The 27,311-nt window shown below is 43.1% G+C and overlaps 2 protein-coding genes across 5 annotated transcripts in view; both read left to right on the top strand.

The window, feature by feature from the left end:
- PCLO (piccolo presynaptic cytomatrix protein) overlaps positions 1-27,311 on the top strand; it is a 177,491-nt gene that overhangs the window by 9,548 nt on the left and 140,632 nt on the right. For all 3 annotated transcript variants that reach the window (XM_048501408.1, XM_048501407.1, XM_048501406.1), the window contains exons 2-3: positions 2,858-4,001; positions 7,631-8,917. In XM_048501408.1, coding sequence (XP_048357365.1) covers positions 2,858-4,001; positions 7,631-8,917 — 2,431 coding nt within the window. The remainder of the gene's footprint in view (positions 1-2,857; positions 4,002-7,630; positions 8,918-27,311) is intronic.
- LOC125435242 (deleted in azoospermia-like) lies at positions 12,241-19,127 on the top strand. 2 transcript variants are annotated; one of them, XM_048501410.1, is made up of 2 exons: positions 12,241-12,949; positions 19,117-19,127. In XM_048501410.1, exon 1 carries the CDS (start codon positions 12,243-12,245, stop codon positions 12,924-12,926), a length of 684 nt encoding a protein of 227 aa, XP_048357367.1. In that variant the 5' UTR covers positions 12,241-12,242; the 3' UTR covers positions 12,927-12,949; positions 19,117-19,127. The 2 variants fall into 2 exon arrangements, with proteins under 2 accessions (XP_048357367.1, XP_048357366.1); XM_048501409.1 differs by lacking the exon at positions 19,117-19,127 and adding an exon at positions 13,155-13,201 and having other exon boundaries at positions 12,241-12,970.

The following is a 27,311-nucleotide window of genomic DNA, read 5'->3' as shown; positions in this document are numbered from 1 at the left end:
CAGAGGATCCCCCACCTCCTATGGGTGCTTCCTTGCTGGCATGTTGAATGGAGAGGGCTTGCTGGCATGTTGATGTCTGTAGTAGCTCAGGCTCTCTATGGCAAGTTCGTACAAGGTCATCAGCACTTTCCTAGTATATTTAGAACATTGCTTTGCTGAAACCTAACCAGAGAAGCTCAAATGAGAGCAGCACTAGTCAGAGAAGCTCTTAAACAATAAGATTTTGAAAGCTTCATTAATATTGTGTACCCATATTTGGCAAGTACGTATGCATGCAAGAGAAATGGACATAGGATCATTAAATGGAAGTTATACCTGGGAACCCAACACAAACATTGTTGGAGCATAGCTATGTCGTATTTCTGTTTGTGGACACTTAACGTTTACTTTATTCACTTCATGTGATTCTCTGTACTGTGCTCGATTTGCACATTGCATTTATTAAAATCACACTGCGCTGTCATGAGTTGCATTGTTTTGCCTGCAGCTGTGGTAGTGTTGATATCTCTTATTGCTTTAGTTCTACCACACCATTGGTTTTGGGTTTTTTACATTGCTGAAATCTTGACATATATAAATAAATTGGAACCTTTCCATTGACAATCCACTATCATAAATAACACACTACCTAGAAATATTAAACTAATACGGAGAAACATTTTGTGACATCCCGTTGTTTAAAACCTACCGGTATCCTGCTGGCCTCCCAAAGGACACAAAGGTCAGTTATTTTATATATAACTATATATAGTAGAATAGTATAAATATAGTATAGTATAGTATATATAACGGCAGGCAGGCAGGCAGGCAGGCAGGCAGGCAGGCAGGCAGGCAGGCAGACAGACAGACAGACAGACAGACAAGAACAAACAAAGAAATTGGACTATTTATAACAAATTTTAAACATACAAACTAGGCCAAAATTGAAACTTGTTGCAAATACAGGTGATGGTCTCTGTGACTGAGTTGGTTGATACGCATAAAGAAAGCCATTTGGAACAATATTGCATGTCTCACTGTTTATTTAGCATGAACGGTTCATTTCTAATGCAACTCTTAGTAAAAAAAAATATTGAACAGTTGTTTGTTTCTCAGGCTGGGGAATTCGTAATAGGTTTGAAAAAGCTATTTGCCATAGGGAATAAGATGAGTTTATGGACTGCTGGCTATTGCTGTGGATGGCTGAGAACTTAAACATAAGCACAGTGAATGTGCTGAGGATCACTGTGCCCTCTAGAAGAAGAAAAAACTGCATTGCCTTTCAGCAATAGTGAAGTGGTACTCCAGTGAACACATGAAAATTACTTTCTGACTTCTTTCCTGCAAGGCTGGGCCTGTAAAAATGCTGTATTTCTGCTACACCTAGAGGCATTTTAAGTGTCTTTCAGTCTCTGCCTGAGTCTGTGCTAGTTCATAATGAGGATTTTTAAAATTAGCATTTGACCTGTAATTACAGATTCTGCTGTCATAGACAAAGTCATAAACTTTTTTTTCCTTTGATACAATTTGTGTTCGGCAATAAAAGACCTGAAAATTGTAGTTAAAGCTGGAAAAAGGTTGATTCAGGGTATCGGCTTTCTTGACTTCTCCAATAATTTTCACGTTTGCTGAACCTGAACAGTAAGCCCCACACAGTTGGATGCAGCAGTATTCACTTGTGCAGGGCTGCGGTGAGGAGGGGTTGCTTGCAGAGAACAGGGAGATCTACTTTCTGCATGCAACCCAGTTTCCTCCTTCTCCAGCAGCCAAGACAAGCAAGGACTTGCTTCTAGAGAATGCAACTAAGATAGACCAAAGCCAGAATAGACCAAGATAGACCAAAGCCAAAATTGTCTATTCGGCTTTTTCAGCACCAGGCTCATTCAGCTCTGCTGAATAACCCCTCATAAGGGTTGAGGGGGTTGGGGTGATTTGGGTTTACCACCACCTCTGAGTTTCAAATGCTCTCCTGAATACACAAGTTTGTGCAAATGAGGAGCCTGATAGAACCATTTGCCTCTGCCTCAACAAACCTTTGCTGCCTGCTGGGACAGTGAAAATAGAAGGGGGTCATTACCACTTCTTATTAGGGGTTTATGAGCCCAGAAGAAAATGACAGGGTTTTTTTCTATCCTGGATCTGCTTTTTGATGTTTAAATGTGGCCTGATGTGTGTTCTGTCCCTTTAAATGATGAGGGAATATGGAAGATGTCTGCAGATTTACTGGGAGCTCCTGTTGACTGTTGTGTTCATCGGTTAACATCAGAATTGCCAAGGAGCTCCCTTTTGGACTTCTTTAAAGCTACTGTATAGATCATAGGTGTCAAACTCAGGCCCTCCAGGTGTTCATGGCCTACAATTCCCAGCAGGCCCTGCTAGCGTGGTCAATTGGCCCTGCTGGCATGAGCTGATGGGAATCGTAGAACACCTGGAGGGCCTGAGTTGAAACCTATGGTATAGATGATGCATCCATGCATTGTCTTACTGTGCAGGGAGGGGGTGGGTGCATGAGCTCTGTGGCCTTGCCCCACTGCTTTTGTGTGATCACTGATTTGTCCGCATGGTGCAAATGCATGGAGGAAGTGTCCACCCTATGTTTTCTCCCTGTGATCAGTGATGCTGCAGCCCAAATGTTGATGATCAATGGGGGGAGGGGACATAGGCCTGGACCCTTCCTCCATATGTTCTTGCTGTATAGATGACTATGGGGTGATCATGGGGTTTGTGCCCACTCCCCAGATGATAAAGGGGTGTGTGACCAGGTTCTCGGTACAGGGCTCAAATCTTAAGTATTGCAAGGAATGTTCCAATATTCACCATGCTCCTGATGCCTATCACAATGTACCTGTCTGGCTAATGTATCTCTTTCTTTTGGCAGGCATCCTCCCCTTGATAGCAGCCAGCAGCCAAGACAAGCAAGCAAACCTCCAGACCCCAGACCCACCACTCTGAGCAAAAGCAGAACAGTTGATACACTGAAAACAGAGCAGCGGGTACCTGGGAGGAGCCCATCGGCCACGAGTCTGAGACAGTCTCAGTCAAGGACTGATTTCAAAGAGGATCCCAAGCCAAGCATGATGCCCAGCTTCCTCTCTGATGCCAACCCATTCGGCGCAGTCACTTCAGTTGTAAACAAATTCAACCCATTTGATTTGATATCTGACTCAGATTCAGCCCAGGAAGGAGCTGCCAAAACCCAGAAATCTGTTCAAAAGGAGCAGGAGAGGCCTGAGCAGCAAAAAGGACCCCCCAAGCAACCCACTCAACAATCTCCAAAGCTAACTGGTCCGGTCCAAGGAGCCGTTCCTCAGAAAACAGGACCTTCCAAACAACAGCAGCCCCCTGGAGTATCTAAACAAGGTCCACCTCGAGGTCCTAGCCAACCAGCAGGTCCTCACGCAGAAGAAACCAAACAGCCACAAGGGCCACCCAAAACTCAGCCCCAGCGGCAAGACCCTGCAAAACCTGTGCAGCAGCAGAGCCCTGCAAAGCCCCCTGCACAACAAGCAGGTGCCACAAAACCATCCTCCCAGCGACCTGATGCTGCTGAACCATCTTCCCAGGCCCCTGCTCCCACTAAGCCAGGAGCTCAGCAAGGCAAGCCTCCAGGCAAACCACTATCTCAGCAGCCTGGTGGGCCTACAAAAGCCATCCCTCAAGCAGCAGGGCCCAGTAAACCATTGTCCCAACATCCAGGAGGTCCTGCAAAGCTGCCTCCTCAGACGGCCAGCCCTGCGGCGCCACCTTCAGGGCAGCCTAGCAGTCCGCAGCCAGAAAGAGCTGGAAAACCCTCCAGGGTGCAACCAGGACCCGGGAAGGTTTCTCAGCAGCACCCTGTAGCTCCATCTCAGCAGGGGGCCCCACCTGCAGAACCAGCTCCAAAGAAAGTTTTCTGCTCTCTCTGCAACACCACTGAACTGTTGTCGTACCCACCAGACAAGGCCAATTGCAACACTTGCACCCAGTGTCAAACGGTCGTCTGCAGCCTGTGTGGGTTCAATCCTAATCCACACATAACAGAGGTAAGTCGCCCCTTCTCATAAAGTAGGGCCCCAGCATAAAAAAATGAAAGATTGAACATTTACCTGTGGGCGGGCGGGCCCTGCCTGGTCTGAGCTGCTTCTTCAGCTGCCTCAGCTGTGGGCTTGCTGGGCCTAAGCCTCCTCTCTTCCCTGCCTTCCCCTTTGAACAAGGCTTCTGAGGCCTCTAAGGCCTTCACCCTCCCTGCAAGAGGCTCCTCTGCAGCCCTCCCATCTCCCGCAGTGCCACCTGGTGCGGGACTCAGTGGGGTAAGTCCGGGCACTGTAGCCGAGCTCGGACACAACCTTTCTGTTCAGCAAAATGAGACTACTTGGTGCTTGTCAGATGTGTCTTTAACTGGGCCGAGTGCATTAAAAATCCAATTTTTTAAACAATCTTCTTTTTTTTAAGAAAATAATTTTATTATGCAGTTTACAACCATAGATATTTTATGACAGTCTACTAGTACTTGCCTATTCAATTAAAAATATTGAAGCATAAAATTCAGGAATTGCAATTGCAAACTGCAGATCTCTAAATGGTACTTCATCTAATTCCATTTAATTTGAGAACATCTGAGAGGTATAAAAGAAAACAATGACCACATAATACCCTGTTAGATATTATTTAATTTTGAGAGGAATCCAAGGACTCTTAAAAAGTATTCCATTTTGGACGTTTGGTGAGAGACCCAATTTTCTTTTACAGTCCCTGGGCAAGCATCTCACTCCAGAAGGGAATGCAATGGATGTACTAAAATGAACACCGCAGTTTCCAAAGTGCTTGATTACATACATATGTAAGAGGCAATCTAAATTGCATATTATTCCCTGCATATATATAGATGTGCTGTCAAGTAGGCCTCCGTCAGACTTTCATGTGGAGGTTCCTAGTTCTCCATGGCTGCATAGTCTAGTTCTCCTTTTCACCTGCTCTCTGGTATGTTGTGGTGCACCAGACATTCCTTTGCAATCAGGCTTTCTCTGAGCTGAGAAAAGCCTATAAAAACATCATGACCTGAAAGTGCTGGCATTTCACCAGGGAGCCACATCATGACTTGGCCAGAAACTCCATTGAGTTTTTCAGGAGAGTGCTAAAGTGTCTTTGTCCTGTGCCCGGGATGGGGTCCCCATTGGGGGCCCAGTTGCCAACCCACCTTCCCCTGCCCGGATGTTGGAATCTCCAGCCTCACTCCCATTCTCCGGGGAGTGGACTAAGTGGGACAGCCGCTTTAACCACAGGTTGAGCTAGCTGCCCAAAGCTGACCTAGGGTCCGCAGAAAGCTAGGGAGAGAGAGTGAGGCAGCCCCCCTATCAGCCTCTGGGCAGCTGGTTTCTCCTTCCCTCTCAGTTCTTGCCCCCTCTGACTGTCCGCCGCTTCCCTTCCTCTCCAAGACCTTCACCGCTGTTGTCCCCTCCTCTCCTCCACTTGGTCTCCCCCACTGTCATGCTCCTTGTCCCACTCCTTCCTTCTCTTTCCCCTGCCACACACGCACATACTCCCTCCTTCTCGCCCTTCTCCCCTCCGTCCTCGTGCTTCCTCCCTTTTATCCCCTCTGCACTCCGTGGGGTTGAAAACCCCGCCCCCATGCCCCCGCGCTTCCTCCCACCTTCCGGATTTGGCCCAACAGGGCCCAGCTGTCCCCACCCTCCATCCGGGAGAGCCAGGTGTCGCTCTGCTCCCCGGCTGCCCCGTCGACAGGGCTCGGAGCCGACTCGTCCCTCATTGGTGCAGTGACGGGGCTCCCCTCCTATCACGGCAGCGCCCTGCGTCCTGGGGGATGCGCCCGCCATCTGTGGGCAGAGCTGTGAGTCCGGGGAGGGGGTGGGAGCAACCTCCGCTGGCCGCAGGCAAGGCCGTAAGTCTGGGAAGGGGGTGGGGGCTACCCCCACTCCCAGACAATCTCCCAAGGACAATGCCAGTGCTTCTATGTCATACCGGAAGTAATGTCATCATAGTAAGTCCCCACCTCTCCCTATCTCCCATTGGTTTCCAGACCATGTCTGTCAATCCTAGCTGATGGACTGTGGTGGAGCTAGTCCCCAAATCAAGGAGAACATTGAAAGTTGTTTTCTTTTTTGACACATTCTCAGTTGAAAGTCCCCTAGGAATCTGTCACTATATAGCTCTGGATGTCTAACAAATGAGGAGATAACACTACAAAGTAGAAATTCATTCTACATCCACACAAAAATAAATAAAGACTGGTTGGCCAGGGAATGCCCCAATTCATCTTGGATTCTCAATATTCTCTCAGTGTTGAACATTCACATCTTTTTTTTCCCTCTGACCATTAACAGATCAAGGGTGACACAGGTGATCATTGAGGCTTGGTAATTTTAATTAATGATGCTCAGAGACAAGGCCAAAATAACACTGCAGTACTTGACGTTTTTATCAAACTTTGCAGTCTAATTGAGTCATCCAAGACACTATGGAGTTCTGTTACTACTATTTGATCTATAAACTCTCCTAGAAAAAGGGAGATTTCTAGACTCCAACTGGCCATCGTTTTCTCATATGAAGAAGGCTTCTAGAACAAAGGATGAATCACTGCCTCCCTCTAACAAGTCCCCTTAGACAAAGAAGCATTGATCATTTTTGTTAGAAACTCCCCCACTTTTTCCTCCACTGCAAGTTTTTATTATCTGGGAAGGAGAAGTAAATTAAATGGGTTTAGGACTGAGGAGTAAAGAGAACAACAATGCAGGAAGAACTGGTGGCGATATTTTTAATTATATGAACTAAAATAGTAGTGGCTCAGATTCTAAGTTGGAGTTGAGAAGTTGTTCTCTTATCTGTGTCAGCCTTGCCTTGCTTGATGTAGAAGAAGAGGAGGAAGAGTCTGAATTTATACCCTCCCTTTTCTCTCTTGTACGGAAAGTCAAAGGGGCTTACAAACTCTTTTCCCTTCCCCTCCCCATTACAGAGATCTTGTGAGGTAGTAGGGGCTAAGAGAGTTCTGAAAACTGTAACTAGACCAAGGTCACCCAGCAGGAATGTTGGAGTGAGCAAACAAATCTGGTTCAGCAGATAAGACTCTGCCACTCATGTGGAGGAGTGGGGAATCAAACTGGGTTTTCCAGATGAAGACAATTGTAGCTGAATCAGATAGTCAAATGTGCAACACATATTATGTCATCATCTAATTTTAAGATGGAGGTTGAAGCTGATTGTTGATTGTTGTGTTTAACTGAAAAAGTTGTTTTAGTTATCATGATTTAATGTGATGGTTTTATTGGTTGTACATCGCCCACAGCCCTTTGTGTATGGGGAGGTGTATTAAATCTGACAAACAATAAATAAATAAATAAATAAGAAATGTTGAGACATTTGTTCAAACTTCTGGTTTGTTTTAAGTCTTTAAATGATTGTTAGCACAATCCTCTGTTACAATAGCAGATGTCCAATAAATAAGCCAGCTTATGTGAAACAGTACAACAATATTGGTTATGTTGCTCGCTGTACCTGAATGTAGTAATTATCTTGTTAAAGTACGCTTATAATCAACAGGTGGATTTGATCAAGTTGGCCATTTCCTTTTTGGAATATGTAATGTTGGCATTTTCTGAATTAATTATTTAATTCTTTCAAGCTAATTGAACTTCTGTTGTTGCTGTTGTTCATTCAGATTAAAGAATGGCTCTGCTTAAACTGCCAGATGCAAAGAGCGTTGGGTGGTGACTTAGCTCCAGTTCATGGCCATGGACCACAGCCCACCTCACCCAAGCCCAAAACTCCCACTCCGCCCTCAGCAACCAAACCACCTTCTCAGCCACAGAAGCCCATCTTGACTAAGTCACCAGAACCCCCAAAGCCACAAACTCCATTGAAAACTCTGGTAGCTGAAGTTCAGTCTGTGGAATCCCCACCTAAATCCAGCCAGGCCAAACCACCAGTGACGGAAGTTGAACAGAAGCAATCAAGAATGCAAAAATCCACAAGCGGTGCTGTGCCTACCCAGGTAGCTTCAGAGACCAAGAAGGATGCCCCTGTTCCCAAAGCAACACCATCCCAACCACAAGTGACAACTCCTCAGAGATCAGAGCCTGCCAAGCCATCTCAACCCACAGCCCCCGCAGATTCCAAAATCACACCGCAAGTGTCTCAGCAGAAGCCTGACCCCAAAGCTGTTTCTCAGCCTGTGCCCAGCCCAGATGTTAAAGCTCAAATGCAAGCTGAGAGAGTGGAAATGAAAGAAAGTCCGAAGAAAGCACCACCCCATGTGAGCCCTCAGCCAGATACCCAGAAGCATCCCAAAGGGCAGCAGACTCCCGCCGGTCAAAAGCCTGCTCCATCTCAGCCACAAGCTCCTCCTCAGCAGCCACAGGTGACACCAGAGCCATCTCGGCGCTTTAGTCTTAATGTGGGTGGCATCACTGATACCCCGAAGCCACAGCCAACAACCCCTCAAGAAACAGTGACTGGGAAGCTCTTTGGATTTGGGGCTTCCATTTTTAGCCAGGCTTCCAATTTAATCTCCACAGGGCCACAGCCAGGGGCTCAGTCATCGGGTCCTCCCTCTGGGTCCCCATCAAAGCAGCCTCCTCCTCCAGCCCAGCCAGCTTCCCAGAAAGATGCCCCTCGGGCTCAGCCATCTCCCAAAGCAACTCCTGTGAAAAGAACCGTCGGGCCTTCTGCACCAGGAAAGCCTGAGATACCCAAAACAGAAGGTCCCCCCACTGTCAAAGAAGGTGAAGGGGATAAGAAGCCTGTGCCTGGCAAAGATACCAGACCCCAAACTGCTACAGCAAAACCAAGTGTGGAGGAGACTTCACTGCCAGCCGCTGCTTGCCCTCTCTGTAAAACTGGACTCAATGTGGGCTCTACGGATCAACCCAATTACCAGCAATGCACAGAATGCAAGAATGTTGTATGCAACCTCTGTGGATTTAACCCCATGCCGCACATCACAGAGGTAGGCAAAACTGTATTAATACTCTCTTAATAAGTTTTCTTAATAATAAGGCTTCTGCCAGTTTTAAGTATAAGACGGCCAAACTAGAAGTTTCTGTATCCATGGGTCTGATCTGTGTATGCTGACACCATTCAAAGGTTGAAGTTGTCCATTTAAAAATGCTGTCAGCGCCCAATCTTGGTAAGGCCCACAGTGTGGTGATACCAGGTGATGTGCCCCCCCAGTGCCTTCTTCAAGTACTGAAACACTGTTTCCTGAGGGTACTGTAAGGTTTAATTTGGCTCACAATTTGTCACCAGAGTTACTTCTTGTTTCTTTGTAAGACTTGGCTCTGGTAGTTTTTGGTTCCTTTAAAGGGTTGCATCTATGAGTTTTTCCTTTCTTTGTGAAGCTAGAAGGTACTCTTGGTATGAAAAGGATCCAAAGAAGCTAATACAAGAAAAGGGAATGAACACAGCGAAGACACTGTAGTAATTTGTGGTGTGGACATGTCTGCTATTCTAGTATGGCAAGAATATTTGCTCTTCTTTCACAAGACAGGATGATGGATGTTTTTGGTGTTTATTTCTTAGTCACAGAGGGTTCAGCTCAGCAGATAACATGGAGGACCTCAGTCTCTTCCTTTTTTGAATTTTGTGTTTGGGACATGTTGCCATCATAAATAAAATGTTGCCTTGTAAAATGAATTTCTTGCTCCTCTGAGGAGGGGGATTTTACTATGGAATGGCTTCCTTAGTCTGATGCAATATGGGTATCCATCAGGATTATACTGTAATTTGAAACCAATGGAAGGGAAGCAGTGAGCATCTCAAGGCTTTTTCTGTACTCACAAGTAGGTGGTGGGCAAAATGCAGGTGAATGAATACGCTCCTGCCACTGCAACTTTCTGCTCTGCTTATAGCCAGAGGGATCCTTCCAAATAGAAACCCAGGGCAAGATTCTGAGTGGATGTAAAATTAATGATTCTGTATGAGGGAACACTTATTTACCCAACAGCTGTGTGTCCAGTGTTTGAAATCTTTCTCAGAGAAATAGAAGTGGGTTTGTTTGTTTAAGCCAGGATAAATACATTTATCTGAATGGAAACTTGTCTGAAGGGTACTAAATTGCTGATTACTGAATAAATGATACTGGATAGATTGCAAAGGCTTATAGGGCCATGTGGGATAGATTAGCATGGATGCTAGTTTATGTTCTCCCCCACCTCCAGTTTACTTCTCGAGGAGGAATTCTGTTTACCAACCCTTTAATGAACCTTCCTGTCATTCTCCTGGTATTAATTTTAGCATCCAACACAAGAAGATATGTCAGCTGCAGGAGCAGGGAGCCCGAGTGACCATTTTGTGCAGAATTTTCTGTCTCAGCGTTTCCTTCTGGGAACATAAATGAGGATCCGTCACAAGTCAATACAATTTTGATTAATTTCATGGACTAGAAAGTTGCGGGGAGGGGGGCTGCTGGGAAGATCAGGAACTTGAATGAACAAAACAAACCAAGTACTGTTCCCTCCCCATAACAATCTCTTTAAAAGAAAAAAAAGGAGTGAAAGAAAAGAACATTAATGTTTTTGTTCAAGCTGTATAGGAAATGGTGGTTGTGGGGAGGGGACAATCTGGATATTTCATCCCTTAAAAATAAACACACACACAATCTGCAGAAACATATCCGTTCAAGGTATGGCTTCAAGTGATTGGTTCTCAGAGATGTAATCTGAAGGTCTGAATGTGAAATCTGTTGTCTTTAATTCTACTTTACCTGACTCCTGATGGGCTTTCTTTACCTGTGAGCTTCTCCTTTACTTGTGAGTGACAATATCCAGATCCTGTACATTTTGGAGTAACAGGGAAGAGTGTATGATTTACAGGTTGGCTTGAGTTGCAGCCTATTTTCATTGAAGCAATTAAGCATTGACTGTGACACTTGTCACTCACAGAATGAGCAATTTTGAGAGCCATAATTGCCCAGGATGACTTCCATCATCGTTTATTTCGATTACCTACATTAAGCCCTGGCATAATAGGCTGCTGGAGAAATAATGCATCTAACGGTCGATTCTTGTTGCATCAAGGCATACAAAGTCTGCCAAACTGAACTAGAATGGCAAATATAATCAAGACCTACAAGTGATATCACAGCCTTAATTGACTTCCCAGGAAATCCTACAGCATCTCTTGATGTCGTGATAGCACTTCCAGTTCTTAAACCCTTCTTCCAAAAGCCCCTGCCTATACTGGGTACAGGTTTGGCAAGTCTAGCCTTGGTATTTAGTTTGCTGATCCCAAGCCTCCACTTTGTAGCCAAGTTCCTTGACTTCCCCTTCAGCAAGTCTGCAGGGCAGTTTCACTATAGAGTTGAAAAGGGAGAAAGATCTATTAAACATGCTTAGGAACATTCCGCATGTCCAGCAGATTTGAGGATAACACACCCGCCACACCCAAAGCAGAACCTTAGTTTCAGACAAAAGGGGTCAACTATATCCTATTTTGAAAATGCGTGTGATACTTCATAGTTGTCGTTGGGGGTGGGGGGTTGCCCATGCATGACCTCTGTTCAGGAGGAAATGGTTAAAATTTGGACTACACACCCCAGTTCAGATTTACACACCTCCAGTTGACATGTCTGAAAAAACAGGGATATCCAAAACACTGGGCAGTTTCCACTTACACTGGAGACCATGAAGTGTGTGGTTAGCTAAAATAAATTGTCAACCCAGTGCACTGCAGTGGTTTAAAAAGGCTGGGGTTTATTAGGAAAGGGATTGAAAACAAAGAGGCCAATTTTATAATTCCCCTGTGTAGATCTATGATGTGACATCATTCAGAATACTATGTGCAGTTCTGGTAATTGTATCTAACGGGGGCATTGCAGGGCTGGGAAAAGTACAGTAGAGGGGAACCAAGACAGTTAAGGTGATGGAGCACCTTCTTTTAAAATTTTAAATTATGGAATTGGTATATCATAATATCTGTAAATGGTTATTGACTGAATTGCCCCCTGAGCCCCAAAGGGAAGGTCGACACAAAGATCTAATTAATCTAAAATCATATGAGGAAAGGTTGAAGAATCTGGGACTTTTCAGTTTAGAAAAGAGATTACTAAGTAGAGACGATGGAGGTTTATACAATTATGTATAGGGTGGAGAATGTGGAAAGAGATAACTTTTTCTCTCTCCCAAAGTCCTAGAACTTGAGAGCGTCCAATGAAGTTGATGAACAGCGGGCGCATCAGGGGAGTTTTCCGGGGAGGGGTGGGAAGTTAGTGAGTTACTTTTAATTTTTTTTAAAGCCACACCATTAAACCAGTTTTTAGGCGTTTAAGCGCTGCGATGTCTGGTGCAAATCAAGACACACAAAATGCAAGCATTTCCAGGGATGAAAGTGTTCAATTGCCTGCAACAAGCCAAGGTTATGTTTTACCTGAAGGGAAAATCATGCCAAATTCAATTTTTGTAGGAGGAATAGATATACGGATGGATGAGACTGAAATCCGGAGCTTCTTTGCTCGATATGGCACTGTTAAAGAAGTAAAAATAATCACAGATAGGACTGGTGTGTCCAAGGGGTATGGATTTGTATCGTTTTTGGACAACGTTGATGTACAAAAAATTGTTGAATCGCAAATAAACTTCCATGGAAAGAAACTCAAGCTGGGACCTGCAATAAGAAAACACCCGAATTTATGTACCTATCATGTGCAGTCTAGGCCGGTACTTATTAATTCACCTACACCTCAGTTCCACAGTGTTTGGAGTAACCAAGAGACATATATGCATCCTCCAGCTGTGATGAGCCCTATAACACAATATGTTCAGGCATATCCTTATGGTTCACCAACTTTACTAATTCAGCAGCAAGTCCCTGTAGGATACCAACCAACTTACAATTACCAGGTTCCACCCCAGTGGCCTCCTGGAGAGCCAAGAAATTACATCATGCCTCCGGCTTATACCACTGTCAATTATGGTGGTGAAATGGATCGTGGCCTGAACCATGGAATATTCTATGGCTGATCCATCACAATCGTGTGCAAACAGTCCACAAAAGGAGAAGAGGGCACATCATTTCAGAAGAAGCCGCGCTGTACTTAAAAGTGTTTGACTTGATACTTTCACTGAAGACCTGAAGTATTACTGAGATACTGTCATCTGGTTTAATTCCAATTCGGAAGTCATAGCAAACCAAAAATGCTTGACAGTTATGTAGCCTTACTAACAAAGGTTCCTTCAAGTTGAAGTTGATTTGCAGTTAGATGTTATCTATTTCTCAATGTCTATTTTATCTTGTTGAGATGTTTATGTTCTGTTTCTAAATAGAATTTCTAATAGTTGGAGTTCTTACTGTTGCATTGTGTTTCTATTTAAAGCAATATTTTACTTCTTGTTGGCACTTAGCCATTTCTTACATTTTAACTTTTTACTAATCTGACTACTACTAACTGCTAAGAGTTCTTGTTGGAGGTGGTTGTTTTAAAACTACTTGAATCAGTGGAATAGATCTCAGTTGCACCTCATTAGTGCCTTAAATAAATAATGGTGCATTTGCCAATTCAATCAGTGCGGACTTCATTCAGTGACTGTTTCTTGGTGGACTTAGAGTTGGATATAGTAATCTGTTGGTGCATAAACTGAATCTGTCCTGGATTTCCCTTTTTTCCTCTTAGTCCTTTGATGGACAGTTGATTCTAAGACAGGGTACACATGGGAGAATAGCTGCATGGGTTGAGGCTGTAGTTTATGTGTGGGGGTGTGAAACTTTCATTTTCTATCTTTTTTGTAAGGAAGTGAACTTGATACCTTATTCCTCCCACTGTGGCCCTCTGACCGTCTAATTCACATGTGTCCCTTGAATCAACTTTCTTATGGTAGGGAGGGGATACAGGAAAGAGCTGCAAACAGCAGCACTTTCCACTGATAGATGACTTGATTGAACCCTTTGTTTAAATGTACACTATCACTTTTTGAGATCTGATAATAAAAAGTGTACTCAAGGATGTAACTAGCAGTATTAATTATACTTGGTGAGTTACTTTTTTTATATTGAACCAACTTAAATACCTGTATTGTAATTGTGAGTATTACATGTAGTCTCTTGTGTGTTTAAATTGGTCAACTTTAAATCAAAGAACTTAGAAGAAACTGTTTAATTATGTAAACTTTAGTTTTGTATCAGAATTAAAAGTTGATGAACAAAAGGAAAGATTTCTTTACAGAGCAAGTGATTAAAATGTGGAATTCTCTGCTAGAGGATGTGGTGATGGCCACAGACATAGACTCAGTCCCTATGCCTTGCTGTTGGGCCTCCAGAGGAATTAATTGGCCACTGTGTGATACAGGATGCTGGAGTAGATGAACCACTGGTCTGATCCAGCGGGGTCTTGTTACATTCTGTTGTCATGTTCTTATTTCATAATAATAAGGCTGGACTGGAAAATTAGGGGAGAATGTTAAAAAAAGGAGAACTTCCTTAATTTGACAGCATCAACAACCTTATTTACTTCATATAAACGGTTCTATTTTATATATTCTGCAAAATGGGGGGAGTCTTTCTGATTTTATCAGGCACACTGTTCCACCAAGTGAAAGCCACTACAGAGAATGCTCAGGTTTGGGCAACTGATGATTGCACCAGTTGGCAGAATGGCACATTTAGCAGGTTTTGCCTTGATGAGTGGAGCTGCCCAGAGGAGAGACAGTCCAGCAGGTGTGCAGGCCCTAGCCCATGAAAGGACTTTTACAGGTGGATTTTACCTGAAAATTAATCCGTAGTCAATGGAGAGACTAGATAAACATGTTAATAGAGTCCTAGTAGTGATGATTCATGTGTTGATTCATGTGCTAGAAGGAGACTTAACAGGGCAGTCCAGAACACAGTTACTCCGGTCTAAGCCCATTGAAGTCAATGGACCTAGACTGCAATAACTCTGTTTCAGATTGCATTGTCAGTTACCTAAGAATGGTGTTCTTTACATATCCAATTCATTGTTCGACTAGATGGTGAGGTCTTTTTTGAAACTCAGCCTTGCGTCTAGCAAAAACTCTATCATAACCCATTCCAGAAGAATAGCTGTGTAAAGTTGCTGGCAGCACAAACATCAAAGGGCATTTATGTGTAAATGTATTTGTATCTTTCTCACACACACCCCTTGAATGTAGAAAAAGTAGTGGCTTTTTTGGAAGGTGAGGTCAAAAGGCATGCAAAGTATGATGGAAATGGGAACAGCAGTCAAAAGAGGAACATGGCCAAATGATCCAGGATTGGACGGCTCAGATTTAGGAAGTACAAAGTCAGGAACTAGCTTTGGTAGCAAACCCTGAAACCCATCTCTTCCCCACTGGCATGTTCACAAAACCCATCAATATCAGCCATGCCAGTTCTCCAGTGCGTATGCTGTCATGTGCTAGTAATGGCCTTCTGCCATTTACATGCGCTCTAGTGACAAAGAATGGCTGCAGAAGATAATTGTCCATCTTGGGACAATTGCCTCTGCGTCAACATTCAGTAAGTAGTTGTTCTTTGTCTTTGGAAGACAGTGATGTTTTCCTGATTAGTCTTGATTCACCTTGTATCATTTGACCAGCTTGTGTGTGATCACAAGCTAAATGTTTGCAAAACTGTGGTGTGGAGGCAGAAAGAACAGCTTTTGTGCTCAGCTGTGATGGATGCAAATGGCTCTGATTCTAAAAGAAGAATGCCTTGTGGGTAGTAAAGGCACATGGCAGGATGACGAGGCAATGCTCAACTGGAAATAAGCTTCTTTCTTTTTCTTTGCCAGGCTTACAAATAGCCCCAAGGTCTTAAATCTGGAATTCATTGTTAGGAGAGCAATGCTTTCTCCACTTCTCTGAACACTGGGAAGTTGCTGGGCAGCACGTCGGGCATGTAGCGGAAGCCATCATAGGACATTATTCCGATATTTGCTTTATTTTCCAATACACAAATATGACATAGGTGGAGGAAAGAGGTACACCTGTAGGGCAGCATATCCACTACCTATGTCAGAGCTATAGAGAGGGAGAGAGTCCTGTTCCCCCAAGATGTTTCACTACTGCCAGCTCACAAATCTGTTTCTCTGCTTCTTCTTCTTCCAAATGGTTATTTTCCCACACTCATGTGTACCTGACCCCTCCCTTCAGCTGCCGTACTTTTTAGTAGAGTCTCCCTCAGAGACCTCTGAATCAATATTTGAATCTTCTCCTCTGATCTGTAGGAAGAACAGCAAGATTGCCAGCCCAAATTCCTTAGCTCAACCCTTTTAAACCTGTGGGTATTACTGAAAGTCTAACACAACCTGAAGGCTACAGCCATGAAATGGTTGCCATGAAATGGCTGCCACAGGATGCTAAGCCTACCACAAAATGGCTGCCACAGCTTATTTTCAGTCACACAGTGAAGATCCTTATGCTGTATTGGCAGCTGCTGCCCAAGCAATATTTTAAAAAACCAATCAAACCTTCAGTGCCCAGTCAGGAACATTACTGGGAAAAGATCCTCCTGACTCTTAAAAAGCCCATGGCAGGTGCCTGGAAAGTTGTGGTGGGCACCACTACACCCATGGGTACCATGTTGGGGACCCCTGGCCTAAGGGGACCCTTGTGAGCTGCCTTTGTAGGCCAAAATGTAGTTGCTGCATCCCAAAGTCCCACCTGTGTGAGGGTCATGTTCTTAGATTAGGAGTGAGGGGTTTGGAGATACTTAGGAGGTGGTACGATTGCCTCCTTCCATTACCTAGAAGGATGCCATATGGAGGATGGGACAGATAAGTTTTCAGTCATGTTGGATAATAGTACTCAGATTAATGGATATAAATTGTATCCAAAAGAAGAGGAAAAGTTTGGATTTATACCCCACCTTTCTCTCCCGTAAGGAGTCTCAGAATGGCTTACAAACTCCTTCCCTTCCTCTCCCCATAACAGGCACCTTGTGAGGTAGGTGGAGCTGAGAGAGTTCTGAGAGGACTGTGACTAGTCCCATTTCACCCAGTAGGCTTCATGTGTAAGAGTGGGGAAACAAATCCAGTTCACCAGATAAGAGTCCACTGCTCATGTGGAGGTGTTCCAGTATAAAGTCCACTCCTCAACCAGTAAATCTGAGGAAGAACTTCCGGGTGGTCAGGTGTATTCAACATTGAATCATTCTCCCTTATGTAAAAGTAGATTCTTTGTTGCTGGTTGTTTTTAGCTATTGATTGGATACCTACTTGTCAGAAATACTATTGATGTACTATCTGCATGGGCAGGGGTTGGACTAGGTAGCTGTGGTGGTCCCTTCCTATGCTGAGATTAAATAAACAAACAAACAAATAAACTCAATTTTCATTCATATGATTTGGGAATATCCAACAATCCCAGGTTTTTTATATTTTCTGTTTGTTGTTTTATTTCTGTTTTCTTGTGCCCTGTGTCACACATTATTACTTTCAGGGTTTGTTTGTCTGTTTTGAATTGTATTGTTTTAAGCATTATTATCAGTTCTTTTTTGGGGCGGGGGGGGCCCTGGGCTTCAAATTGCAATATTCTGCTGAACTGAACTGATAATATCCTTCTCAGTGACTTTACTGTGGGTGCACTTTGGATTGTGTGACACCATAGCAGCTTGGGATTTTGACACATACAAGGGAAGTTGGCTTAGTTGGCATGTGGAGCTGTTAAACTGGCAAAGTTTAGGGATGCCTTCTTGGATCATAGACAAGACCTGGTGACTTTGGCTACCGATGAAACAGTCTTTTTTGTTAACAGCTGTATGTCTAGATACATTTGTTCTCACCCAAGGTTTCTATGTAACTTAACAAAAAGACTGAATAACAGGCAGCCCCATCCAGAGGGCTGGACACCCAAATGCAGCACTGCAGCCACGCTGCCCTGCCATTCCCAAGGGGGATTTCCAGTTGTGTGGGGAGGCAAAGAACACGGAAAAGCCTCCTTGCCACCGGAAAGCTCCCATTGGACTTAACGGACTTATGCCACCTCCTGGACACATCTCCATCCTAAGATGTTTGAATGGGGTATTTCCAAAAAGACTGGTTTAGGAAAGTTAGAACAAAGCAAAGTTAAAACCTGGAGCATGGGCAAATGGATGATGACTAACTCCATAGTCTGTCTCAGAAAAAGATATTAGTAGGAGTGTATATTCCTCCACCACAGAATTCAACATGGTGGACTTTCTTTGTTAACGAATACTACAACATCCTAGTGCCTACCCAGCCCTGCTCCCCCCGCCCCAACCCATTTGAAAGTAAAAATACATGCTCTTGTATCAAAGTACTATGTTCAATAGGGCACATAATAATGGTCTTGACAAAGGCAGCATGTAAAAATGAATGATAAGTCTCAAATTCATTCTGGACTATATTCTAGTGTGGAAGCATACAATTTTCTCAATCAGTGCACCTCAACTAACTGTACTAACATCTTTTTCTGAGACAGAGTATAGATAGTTAACTGCTGCCAATTTTTGTAACCAGAAGTACTATGTTAGCAAAAAATGATAAGACATAGCTTCTGAAGCTTTCTATCTTGGAGTATGATAGTAGAAAGCCACTGATTTTAAGAGAAATGGGAGTATCTAATAGTTCTTGTTGTGGACTCATTGAATATGCTCTCTTTGGATGAGACCTTTAAAATGGCTAAAAATTGTTGGACATAGAGTTCCAAAGCTTAATGTTGCCGATCCAGAAAACATGTTCCCCAACTAGCATGGATTTCCCAAATCCTAAACAAAGACGAGCCCTGGCAATTGCAAGGTTTAATGTATTACCATCAGCTTTTCTAACTGGAAGATGTAAGAAAATCGAACATACTAAAATATTCTGTCCCTGTAATAATGGCATTGTGGAAATGCTTATGCATTCCTTAGGTTAAAGTTTAAGGATACGATTTTGTATAAGGATAGTATAAAGGATACGAGCTGTTTATGGTTGCTGAAATACTAGAGAATACCTCACCTGCTGAATAATAATGTTTTGCTATTCTGAGACTGTTGCAAAAAAATTTTTTAGAAATAATGAAAGTGTAATAGCTTTTTTAAAAAATGTGCATACATATTGTTAGGGAATGGGCAATTCCATGAAACTTCTGGGACAGGTTTGGTATGCTGTTAGTTGTACCCTGTGTCCCCGAAAATAAGACATCCCCTGAAAATAAGACGTAGTAGAAGTTTTGCTGAAGTGCTAAATATAAAGCATCCCCCGAAAGTAAGACGTAGCAAAGTTTTTGTTTGGAAGCATGCCTGCCGAACAGAACACCAGAGCATGCAGCTGTGGAGCGGAAAAATAAGACAACCCCTGAAAATAAGACATAGCGCATCTTTGGGAGCAATAATTAATATAAGACACTGTCTTATTCTCGGGGAAACACAGTATGCATTGGCTCAAGTTCCTTCAGAAGCCAACATTTTCACCAAGAAATCGTAGTCTGAGCAAGAAATTTCAACAAGAAATTATAGTCTAAGCAAGATGTCATTGAACTTGATCATGTTATACGCCAGTAATTTGATATGATACCTTTGTGTTATGTAATTATCATACCCGTGGAACTTATGTAATCATTTTGAGAGAGATCAATGGCTTTATCCTTGATATGCTAAAACCTTTAGCTTTCCTTACTACTCTTTTTTATGTTCTGCCAAAGGACCGACAGTCATAAAATTGATTGTCAGCCTCTTATTTTCCTTTTTTTCTGGAGCACATGAACCTGACTCTTCTATAAGAAATGTAAGATCTGAACACTTGGCAGGCAGGTAGGTTGACTTGACAATAATAGCCACATCATTTCCACGTGGAGGAACAGTCTAGCAAGGCCATTCCATCTGTTCAAAGATTCCTCCATTCTACCAGTAATGCAAAATTGAGTCATGCAAAGAAGTGCCTTTGTTGAGTCATACCCAAAATGTTGCTTGAGATATTGCTGAGGCAGATGGGAAGGCAAGCCAAACATTTCGTTCCATTTATATTCTAATTGTTTGGGCTTAATATATGAACCAAACTTCTCATAGTGACTGGCAGTACCATCCTAAGACCATGTGTTATTGTCACAAGCTTTTTTTGTGGGTCCACATGGCAAATATTTCTGTATGAAGCTAGGAAAACTTCATGGTCCAAAGTTAATGAAATACAGGAAGTTCAGGGTCAGATGCAATTCAAATGTAACCAAGAAAAAGCAGAGACCATTCAGAATAGCGTTAACAACTAACATCAGCTCCACTCCCAGGAACACCTCTCACACACACCCCCCCCACACACACACACACAACTCTGGTATACAAGAGGGATGCTAGCACAACCTTGCTACAGCCCAGACTTCAGGTTTTGCATCAGTGGGGCTGTGGGATTGGCAGTCACTGGCTCGTCTGCCCTCTCTGCTGGAGAGAGTGCCCTGGGGAGGGCAATGCACCAGTGACTGTCTATCCCGCAGCCCCACTGATGCAGAATCTGAAATCTGGGCTGTAGCGAGGTTGTGCTAGCATCCCTCTTGTACACCAGAGTCATTGGGGGCAGGGGTGAGGTGTTCCTGGGGGTGGAGCTGATGCTAGTTGGTTCCCACCTGGGATAGAGGGCTGGGGGACAGTGCCTTAACCCTTGGACTTATGCCACCTTTTCAGTGGTCCAAGTCTTGCATGCCCTATGGGGCTTTTCAGTGGTGTATGCTTCAGGGCTTTTACTGCTCCCTGTGCTGCCGATAAACTTTCTTGGAGGCAGCGGGGTGATACCGCACCACTCCCTGAAGTCCTTTTGCCTCCCCACCTTTGGATGGTGCCATTAATCAGTTAACACCTGTATTTGAATTTGAATGTTTATTTAGGTTAACAACCAGTAATATAATAATTCATAAAAGGCCGAATTCCAAATTTTATGAACACTTGTAACAAGAGAGCCAGAGTGATGTAGTGGTTAAGTACAGTAGATTCCTAATCCGGAGAACTGATTTTGATTTCCCTTTCTCTCACATGAAGTCTGCTAGGTGACCTTGAAGCAGTCACAATTCTCCCAGCCTCTCCTGCCTCATAAGGTGCCTGTTGTGGGGAGAAGAAGGGAATGCTATTTTAAGCCACATTGAGACTTCTTAAGGTAGAGAAAAGCAGGGTATAAAACCTACTCTTCTTCTTCTGTAATGACTGAGGAATCCCAGGTCATTTAAAAGTCCTTGGGAGAAATAAAGACTCTTGATAAAGATTAATGTAGTAGTTCAGGCACAAAAACAAAACAAAAAAGGATAGCTGCAGAAGGAAACTATAACAAAATTGTTGCCTGGATTCAATCCTTTCTTCTTGTAATGTGGACAAATTCAGTTCCATTCCAGATAAAATAACTGATGTGAAATCCCAAGTATGTTGAATCCACGTTCCAGTTGTGCCTTATTTACTCCAACCATGTGTGTTTGATGTCCATTCGTTATTTTTTCTGACAGGTGTCTGATCCAAGGCATCAGTTATACTGTGTGTGCGTTAAAAGTGTTAAACCGGACAGTGAGCGCTAGGCTAAATATTTCATGAACCACAAGTGATACTCTGTTGGGTTTTAAATAACTGATTGGCCCTTTTATTTTGAAACAACCTCACACCACAAGATTTTCAGAAGTGTAGTAAGTTAACTGTCAGTATCGAAGCACGCGGAGCAAAAGTTGTATTTTACTAGTTTTCTGGCCATCCCCCAGGGAAAATATAAATGGTTCTGCCCTCCTTTATTTTACCTCCCAGCAACCCTGTGAGGTAGACTGGTCTGAAAGAGAATGACTGCTTAAGATCACCTAATTCATTTTTAGACAGCAGGGATTTGAGCACAGCTGTCCCCAGGCCTGGTCTAAAACTCTAACTGCTACACTGCATTGGATGTAGCTTGCTTGGTATTGGATAACTAGATATGCTGGGGGTGGGAATTAACAAGCAGCAAAATGCCCACTTGCCTTCCCTCTATGTGTGTGTCTGTGTAAAGTTTATCTTCTGTCTATTAGTATATATAGTGGCATATACATAGGGTTTTGTATATTTCATACCAGGGAGAATTAGAAAAAAATGTCATAAATATATTGGACTGGATCAAAAAAGGAAAAGAGCAGCTACTGCTAGACTGTATGTGTGTGCATATACATACCACATACACGCATGCAACGCATTAACAGGTATGTTCTAAATCTGTTCTGCCTCCATGTTTGCAGGAGCTTGTTCAAAATCTTGCGCATGCCAAAGAACATCTTTACACTGAGTTTTAGTTTCTTGAAACCATACTTTACTGGAACAAGACGTGAAGCAGCATAGAGCAAAGAAAAGTACATTGATTTCATTCTGAGAAATTTAAACACATGCCTTTAATTCCTTTAAGCATTCTCTGACAGTGAATAAGACTTCCTTCTTTAGATGGCCTTCAAGTTGCCACTTCCTGGGTGTTCCCTGCTTCAGGCATCAACCATTCTCCACTGTAGCTCCCACCTTATTGAATGGGCTTCCTGGGGAGTTTTCCTTTAGAGACTTTAAGGAGGTGCTACAAGACCATTTTATTTGTGGGGGCTTTTAATGGGATGTGGGCTGCAGGCATTTTTAAAGTGGGTTTCTTTGGGGATTTATTGTACTATATATGTTTTTAATTTGCATTTCTAAGCTATTAACGAGAACCAGCATGGTGTAGTAGTTAAGAGCAGGTGGATTCTAATCTGAAGAACCGGGTTTGATCCTCCACTCCTCTACCTGAGTGGCAAAGGCTTATTTGGTGAACCAGATGTGGTTCTGAATTCCTACATTCCTGCTGGGTGACCTTGGGCTAGTCACAGTTCTTCGGAACTCTCTCAGCCCCACCTGCCTCACAAGGTGTCTGTTGTGGGGAGAGGAATGGAAAGGGGCTTGTAAGCCACCTTGAATCTCCTTACAGGAGAGAAAGGTGGGATATAAATCCAAACTCTTCTTCTCTTCTTCTTCTACTTTAAGACTAGATATAAATATTTTTAACAAATATACAGTACTGGCTGTTGTGAGTTTTCTGGGCTGTGTAACCATGATCTGGTAGTTTTTGCTCCTAACGTTTCACCACATCTGTGACTGTCACCTGGGCATGTCATGGTGATGCAACGTGTCACTAAAGATGCCAGTCACAGATGTGAGAAAAGCTTTAGGAGCAAAAACTTACCAGACCATGACCAGATAGCCTGGAAAACCCACAACAGGCAGTTGATTCTGGATGTGAAAGTGTTCGGCAATACAAATGTACTGTACCTTTATTAGACTGGGGGTGGCTACCTGTACCCCATGAAATTTTCATGCTATTCAAGACTTTTTAAGTAAAAATAAGCTACACCTTAGCACCAATTTACCTTTATTGGACCAATTTATCTTTATTGAATTTCTGACCAAGTGGAATAAATGATTTATTTGCATTCCTATGGTTCAAGATACATAGATTACTTACTTTTAAAGGGCTGGGGTCCACTGCTCTTGAATACAAAGGGTCTGTTCATCAGTTAATTAAAGAGCAACTTTGTCACTGCATGTTTTCAGGACAGTTTGGTTGGCATAATTAAATTAGACCTAGGAAGGAAAGGTTGACAATCATGTCTTTGAGAAACTAAAGTTACTGACAAAGTTGATGACGATGACGATGATGATGATTGGTGTTGGACAAATTCGTATTTACTCACTGACAAACATTTGGGTCCTATATCTAGGATGATTTTTTGTGTGTGTTCATATTCTTAGGCAGTTTAGTTACAGATATCTTATATTAGATGCTTCTGAAAACAGACTTTAAAAAAATCCTTCATATTGATTCAGTGATTTTAGATTTTTGAGATTCCCCTTTCCAAGAGATAACATTACTTAGGACAGGATAAAGCCAGGATAAATCACCTGTACCTTACAGCTCAGTTTACGCAACCAGCGATGGCACCTGCCTGTTAGAATCACCATATGATTTTGACACTCGCAGACATTTCAAATATAGTTGGCTTTTTAACACATTTTGTTGGTTGTATTCCAAATATTTTTGCACATGAGCTCTTTTGTAGCTGTCCTTGCCCCCCCCCCCCCCCGGGTACACCCAATTGGCATTATCAGCTTTTCTTGGTTGTCTTGGGTCAACTGGTTGAGTTGGGCTGTATGGCTTATAATTTCAGTGGGCTCCACTTGACCATTTTGTCTGTCTGGCTTTCAAAACTGAGCATGTTTCCATTAATCCAGGGTTCTAGATGAGGTCACAAATAGTTCATTTCATTTCATTTATTAGATTTTATAGACCACCCAACCCCTGAAGGGCTCTGGGCGGTGTACAAGAAACAATCAATACACAATAAAATATAAATTATGAACAACAAACATTAAAATCCCTTAAAACACAATAGCAGCAGTATCATAGAACCAATGACAATTCATATTAATCATTAATAATCAGTAGTAATCAATGGCGTCTGATCCTAAGGCCGGGAGGGGACCAGCAATGCCAACAACAGAGATGGAATACACGGCAGTGCCGGAGATGCAATACACGGCATCAAGAGGAGGCAGGCAATCCGTGGCTAGCCTCCCCCAAAGCCCGGTGGAATAATTCAGTTTTACAGGCCCTGCGTAGCAACAGTCTTTCATGTTTGGGGCATACTTTGGTCTGCCTGCAAATTGTCCAACAATCCAATATATTCTGAGGGTGAATGCTGGTGAAAATGCAAGAAGTCAATTGTGAGCATGTGTCAATAGTTACTACTCTGCCGGCTGACGTGCCCAATTCTACCAACTGTACCAATGCAACATTATTCAAAACACTACTTGTTTCACCTCATAACCCAGCAATTAGTATTATCTTGTAAGGTGTCTTACTCAAGACAAAATGGGGATTCTGAGCAGGGTAGGTTCAATTTTGGAATGCATTGTTTCCAAAGATGACTCAGCTGCACAATAGGACTTTCTCATATAATTAGATAGCTCCTGCCTATGTGGAATTAACTCTACATGCGTGCAAGAAATCTTTTGGAGCGAAACTGTTTCTGTATGAGGTTATTTGCATTAAACATCCTTGTGGAAGTTTTAGTGTGGTCTGATGAAATTTATTTTGTACTTTTTCAGCAGGAAATGCTAAGCTGACTGTATCCTTTTATAGATTTAAAAATACTCTCCCTATTTTCACAGCTGCTATTGCTCATATGTCACAATTGCATATGCCAACTGGAAGTGTAAATTCTGTATCAGAGCTTTGGACATTCAGTAAGCCTGAACCAGGAAAAAAAAGATATTGTCAGTATTTTTTGGGGGGAGGGGGGTTCACCTGAATAAAAGGCAATAAGTAGGAGGAGCCAAAAAAATCAGATCCTGAAAAATTTCCGGGGGGTCCATTTAGCCTGCCACCTAGAAAAGAAGAAAGAAAACTCCTCCACCTCATTTACTTGGACTACTTGCAGCCTAAAGGTCCAGTGTTGAACTGCGCGTGCTGCCTCCAAAGTCCACATGGCCTTTGGAGGTAGAGTCATCAATTTAAAGCTGGACCCAGCCAGGCTGAGCCCAGCATTCAACTGTGGATTCCACTGTTGAAGTCCACGTGGGTTTCAAAGGCAGAGCCCATAGTCTAAAGCTGGACCCGGACAGGTAGAGCCCACAGTTCAATGCTGGGCTCAACCTGGCTGCAGTTGAAAGCTGGGCTAAGTCTGACCAGTCCCAGCATTCAATTCTGCACCTGCATCCAAGACCCACATGATATTCAAAGACAGGTATATTTTTCAGGTTCAATTTTAATTTCCAAACATTTTGGGGGGATGGGTTTTTTTTTTAATTTCTGGGTTTATTAAATCTAAACCCCCCAAAATACCAAAAAAGGTAGCTGTCCCTACTCAGTAAGTGTATTTAGTTATTTCTTTTTTCCATTTATACCCCACTTTTCTCCACAGTGGAGACCCAAGGTGACTTCCAAGTAGCTTGCTACATTTAAATGGCCACTTTTTGTTTTCAGTTTAGACTAGAATGCTGTTAAACTGGACTCAGGTTGATATAAACTCTGGTCCCACTAAAGTTGGGAAAATTCCAGAAGATGTATTAGGTCAGCCCATGCTCACTGAGCCACAAATCTTCACAGAATCCTGGGGAAGCCCCCCCCCCCCAAAGGAAATGTCACCACAAATTGAGAAATTTATATGATTCATTATGTGGATGTGATGGTGGAAAATGCCATCAAGTCACATCTGATTTACAGGGACCCCATAAGGTTTTCAAGGTAAGAGGTGTTCAGAGGGGATTTGCCAGTGCCTGCCTCCGTGTGGACTTAGAGAGTTCTGAGAGAACTAGGGCTGTCCCACGATCATCCAGCAGGCTTCATGTGGAGTCGTAGGGAATCAAACCCATTTCTTCAGATTGTAGAGTCCACCACTCTTAACCAGAGAGATTTTAAAACTCATTTACAATTACACGGGGAATTAAGGTTGAGAGTGTGTATAGAATGTGTTGATCCTCGACTGCAATTTGCTGTATAGAATTTGTCGATCCCTGACTGTAATTTGCTGGTCTTTGACTGTAATAAAGTGGGAAAAAAATGAAACTCATTGTGGAGCGTTCATGGAGCCCAGACTCCAAATAAAATGTGTTTCTTGACAAAAGAAACGTCTAGGATTTCCTTCATGCCAACCAAGTTGAGCAGACAGATGAAACAGCAAACAGAAATGTACTGAGAATGAAATTCTTGAGACTTCCTTCTGAAATAGCCGTTTAATTAAAGACAGGTAGAATACGGGCAAAACTGTTAAGATGATAGTTGAAAATGTTGTGCTGGAGTGTTTGTTTTTTTAAGCCAAGTCTCTCTTGTATTATAAGAAAGAGCCAAATGCAAAAAGTGCAGAAATAAAATGTTCTAAAGAAACTAGTAGAGAAAATGGAAAACCTTTGGTCCTCTGCAAAATTATTTGTTTTTTTTAGTTGCGTGTGTTTTTCAGAACATAGCTTTCTCTCCAGGTCCCTCATTGGGCTAATGAAAGAATTAACAAAAGTATAATCATTCTATTAGTTCTGCTTGGGTGTTCAACTATTTAGTTAATGAGATGTGTGCCTTGTAGTAGTACAGAGACCACGGCTGTTTCCACACACACACCGACTTTCTCCCCAGACGGAGAAGTGGTTCCTCACGGAGCTGCCTCTCCGTCGGCCCCCTTCACTCACCGTCCCATCCAGCACTGCTCTGGAGGCAGTGATGGGATTCAAAACCGAATAAACTGTCTGGGTGGTGGGATTCAAACAATTCCCACAGCTGGAGCCATTTATAAGCACCATTCTTAATAACCGGTTCTCCCAAGCAAAGTGGTGCTAACCTGTTGAATTTATCCACTGTCTGGAGAGCTGGAGGGACACACCCACGCTGCCTCCGACCCCTGGGCATGTTCCCCAGCCCTCCAGAGCAACGCAGGACAGGATGGTGAGTGGAGGGAAGGGGGGAAATGGCATCTTCCCAG

Source organism: Sphaerodactylus townsendi, linkage group LG06 (assembly GCF_021028975.2).
Source record: "Sphaerodactylus townsendi isolate TG3544 linkage group LG06, MPM_Stown_v2.3, whole genome shotgun sequence".
Taxonomy (NCBI): domain Eukaryota; kingdom Metazoa; phylum Chordata; class Lepidosauria; order Squamata; family Sphaerodactylidae; genus Sphaerodactylus; species Sphaerodactylus townsendi.
The sequence above is the reverse complement of the archived record's forward strand: the minus strand, read 5'-3'. Positions and strand labels throughout refer to the sequence as shown.

Excerpts from the sequence above, each read along its gene's own strand:
- LOC125435242 (XM_048501410.1), top strand. The coding sequence starts at position 12,243 with ATGTCTGGTGCAAATCAAGACACACAAAATGCAAGCATTTCCAGGGAT.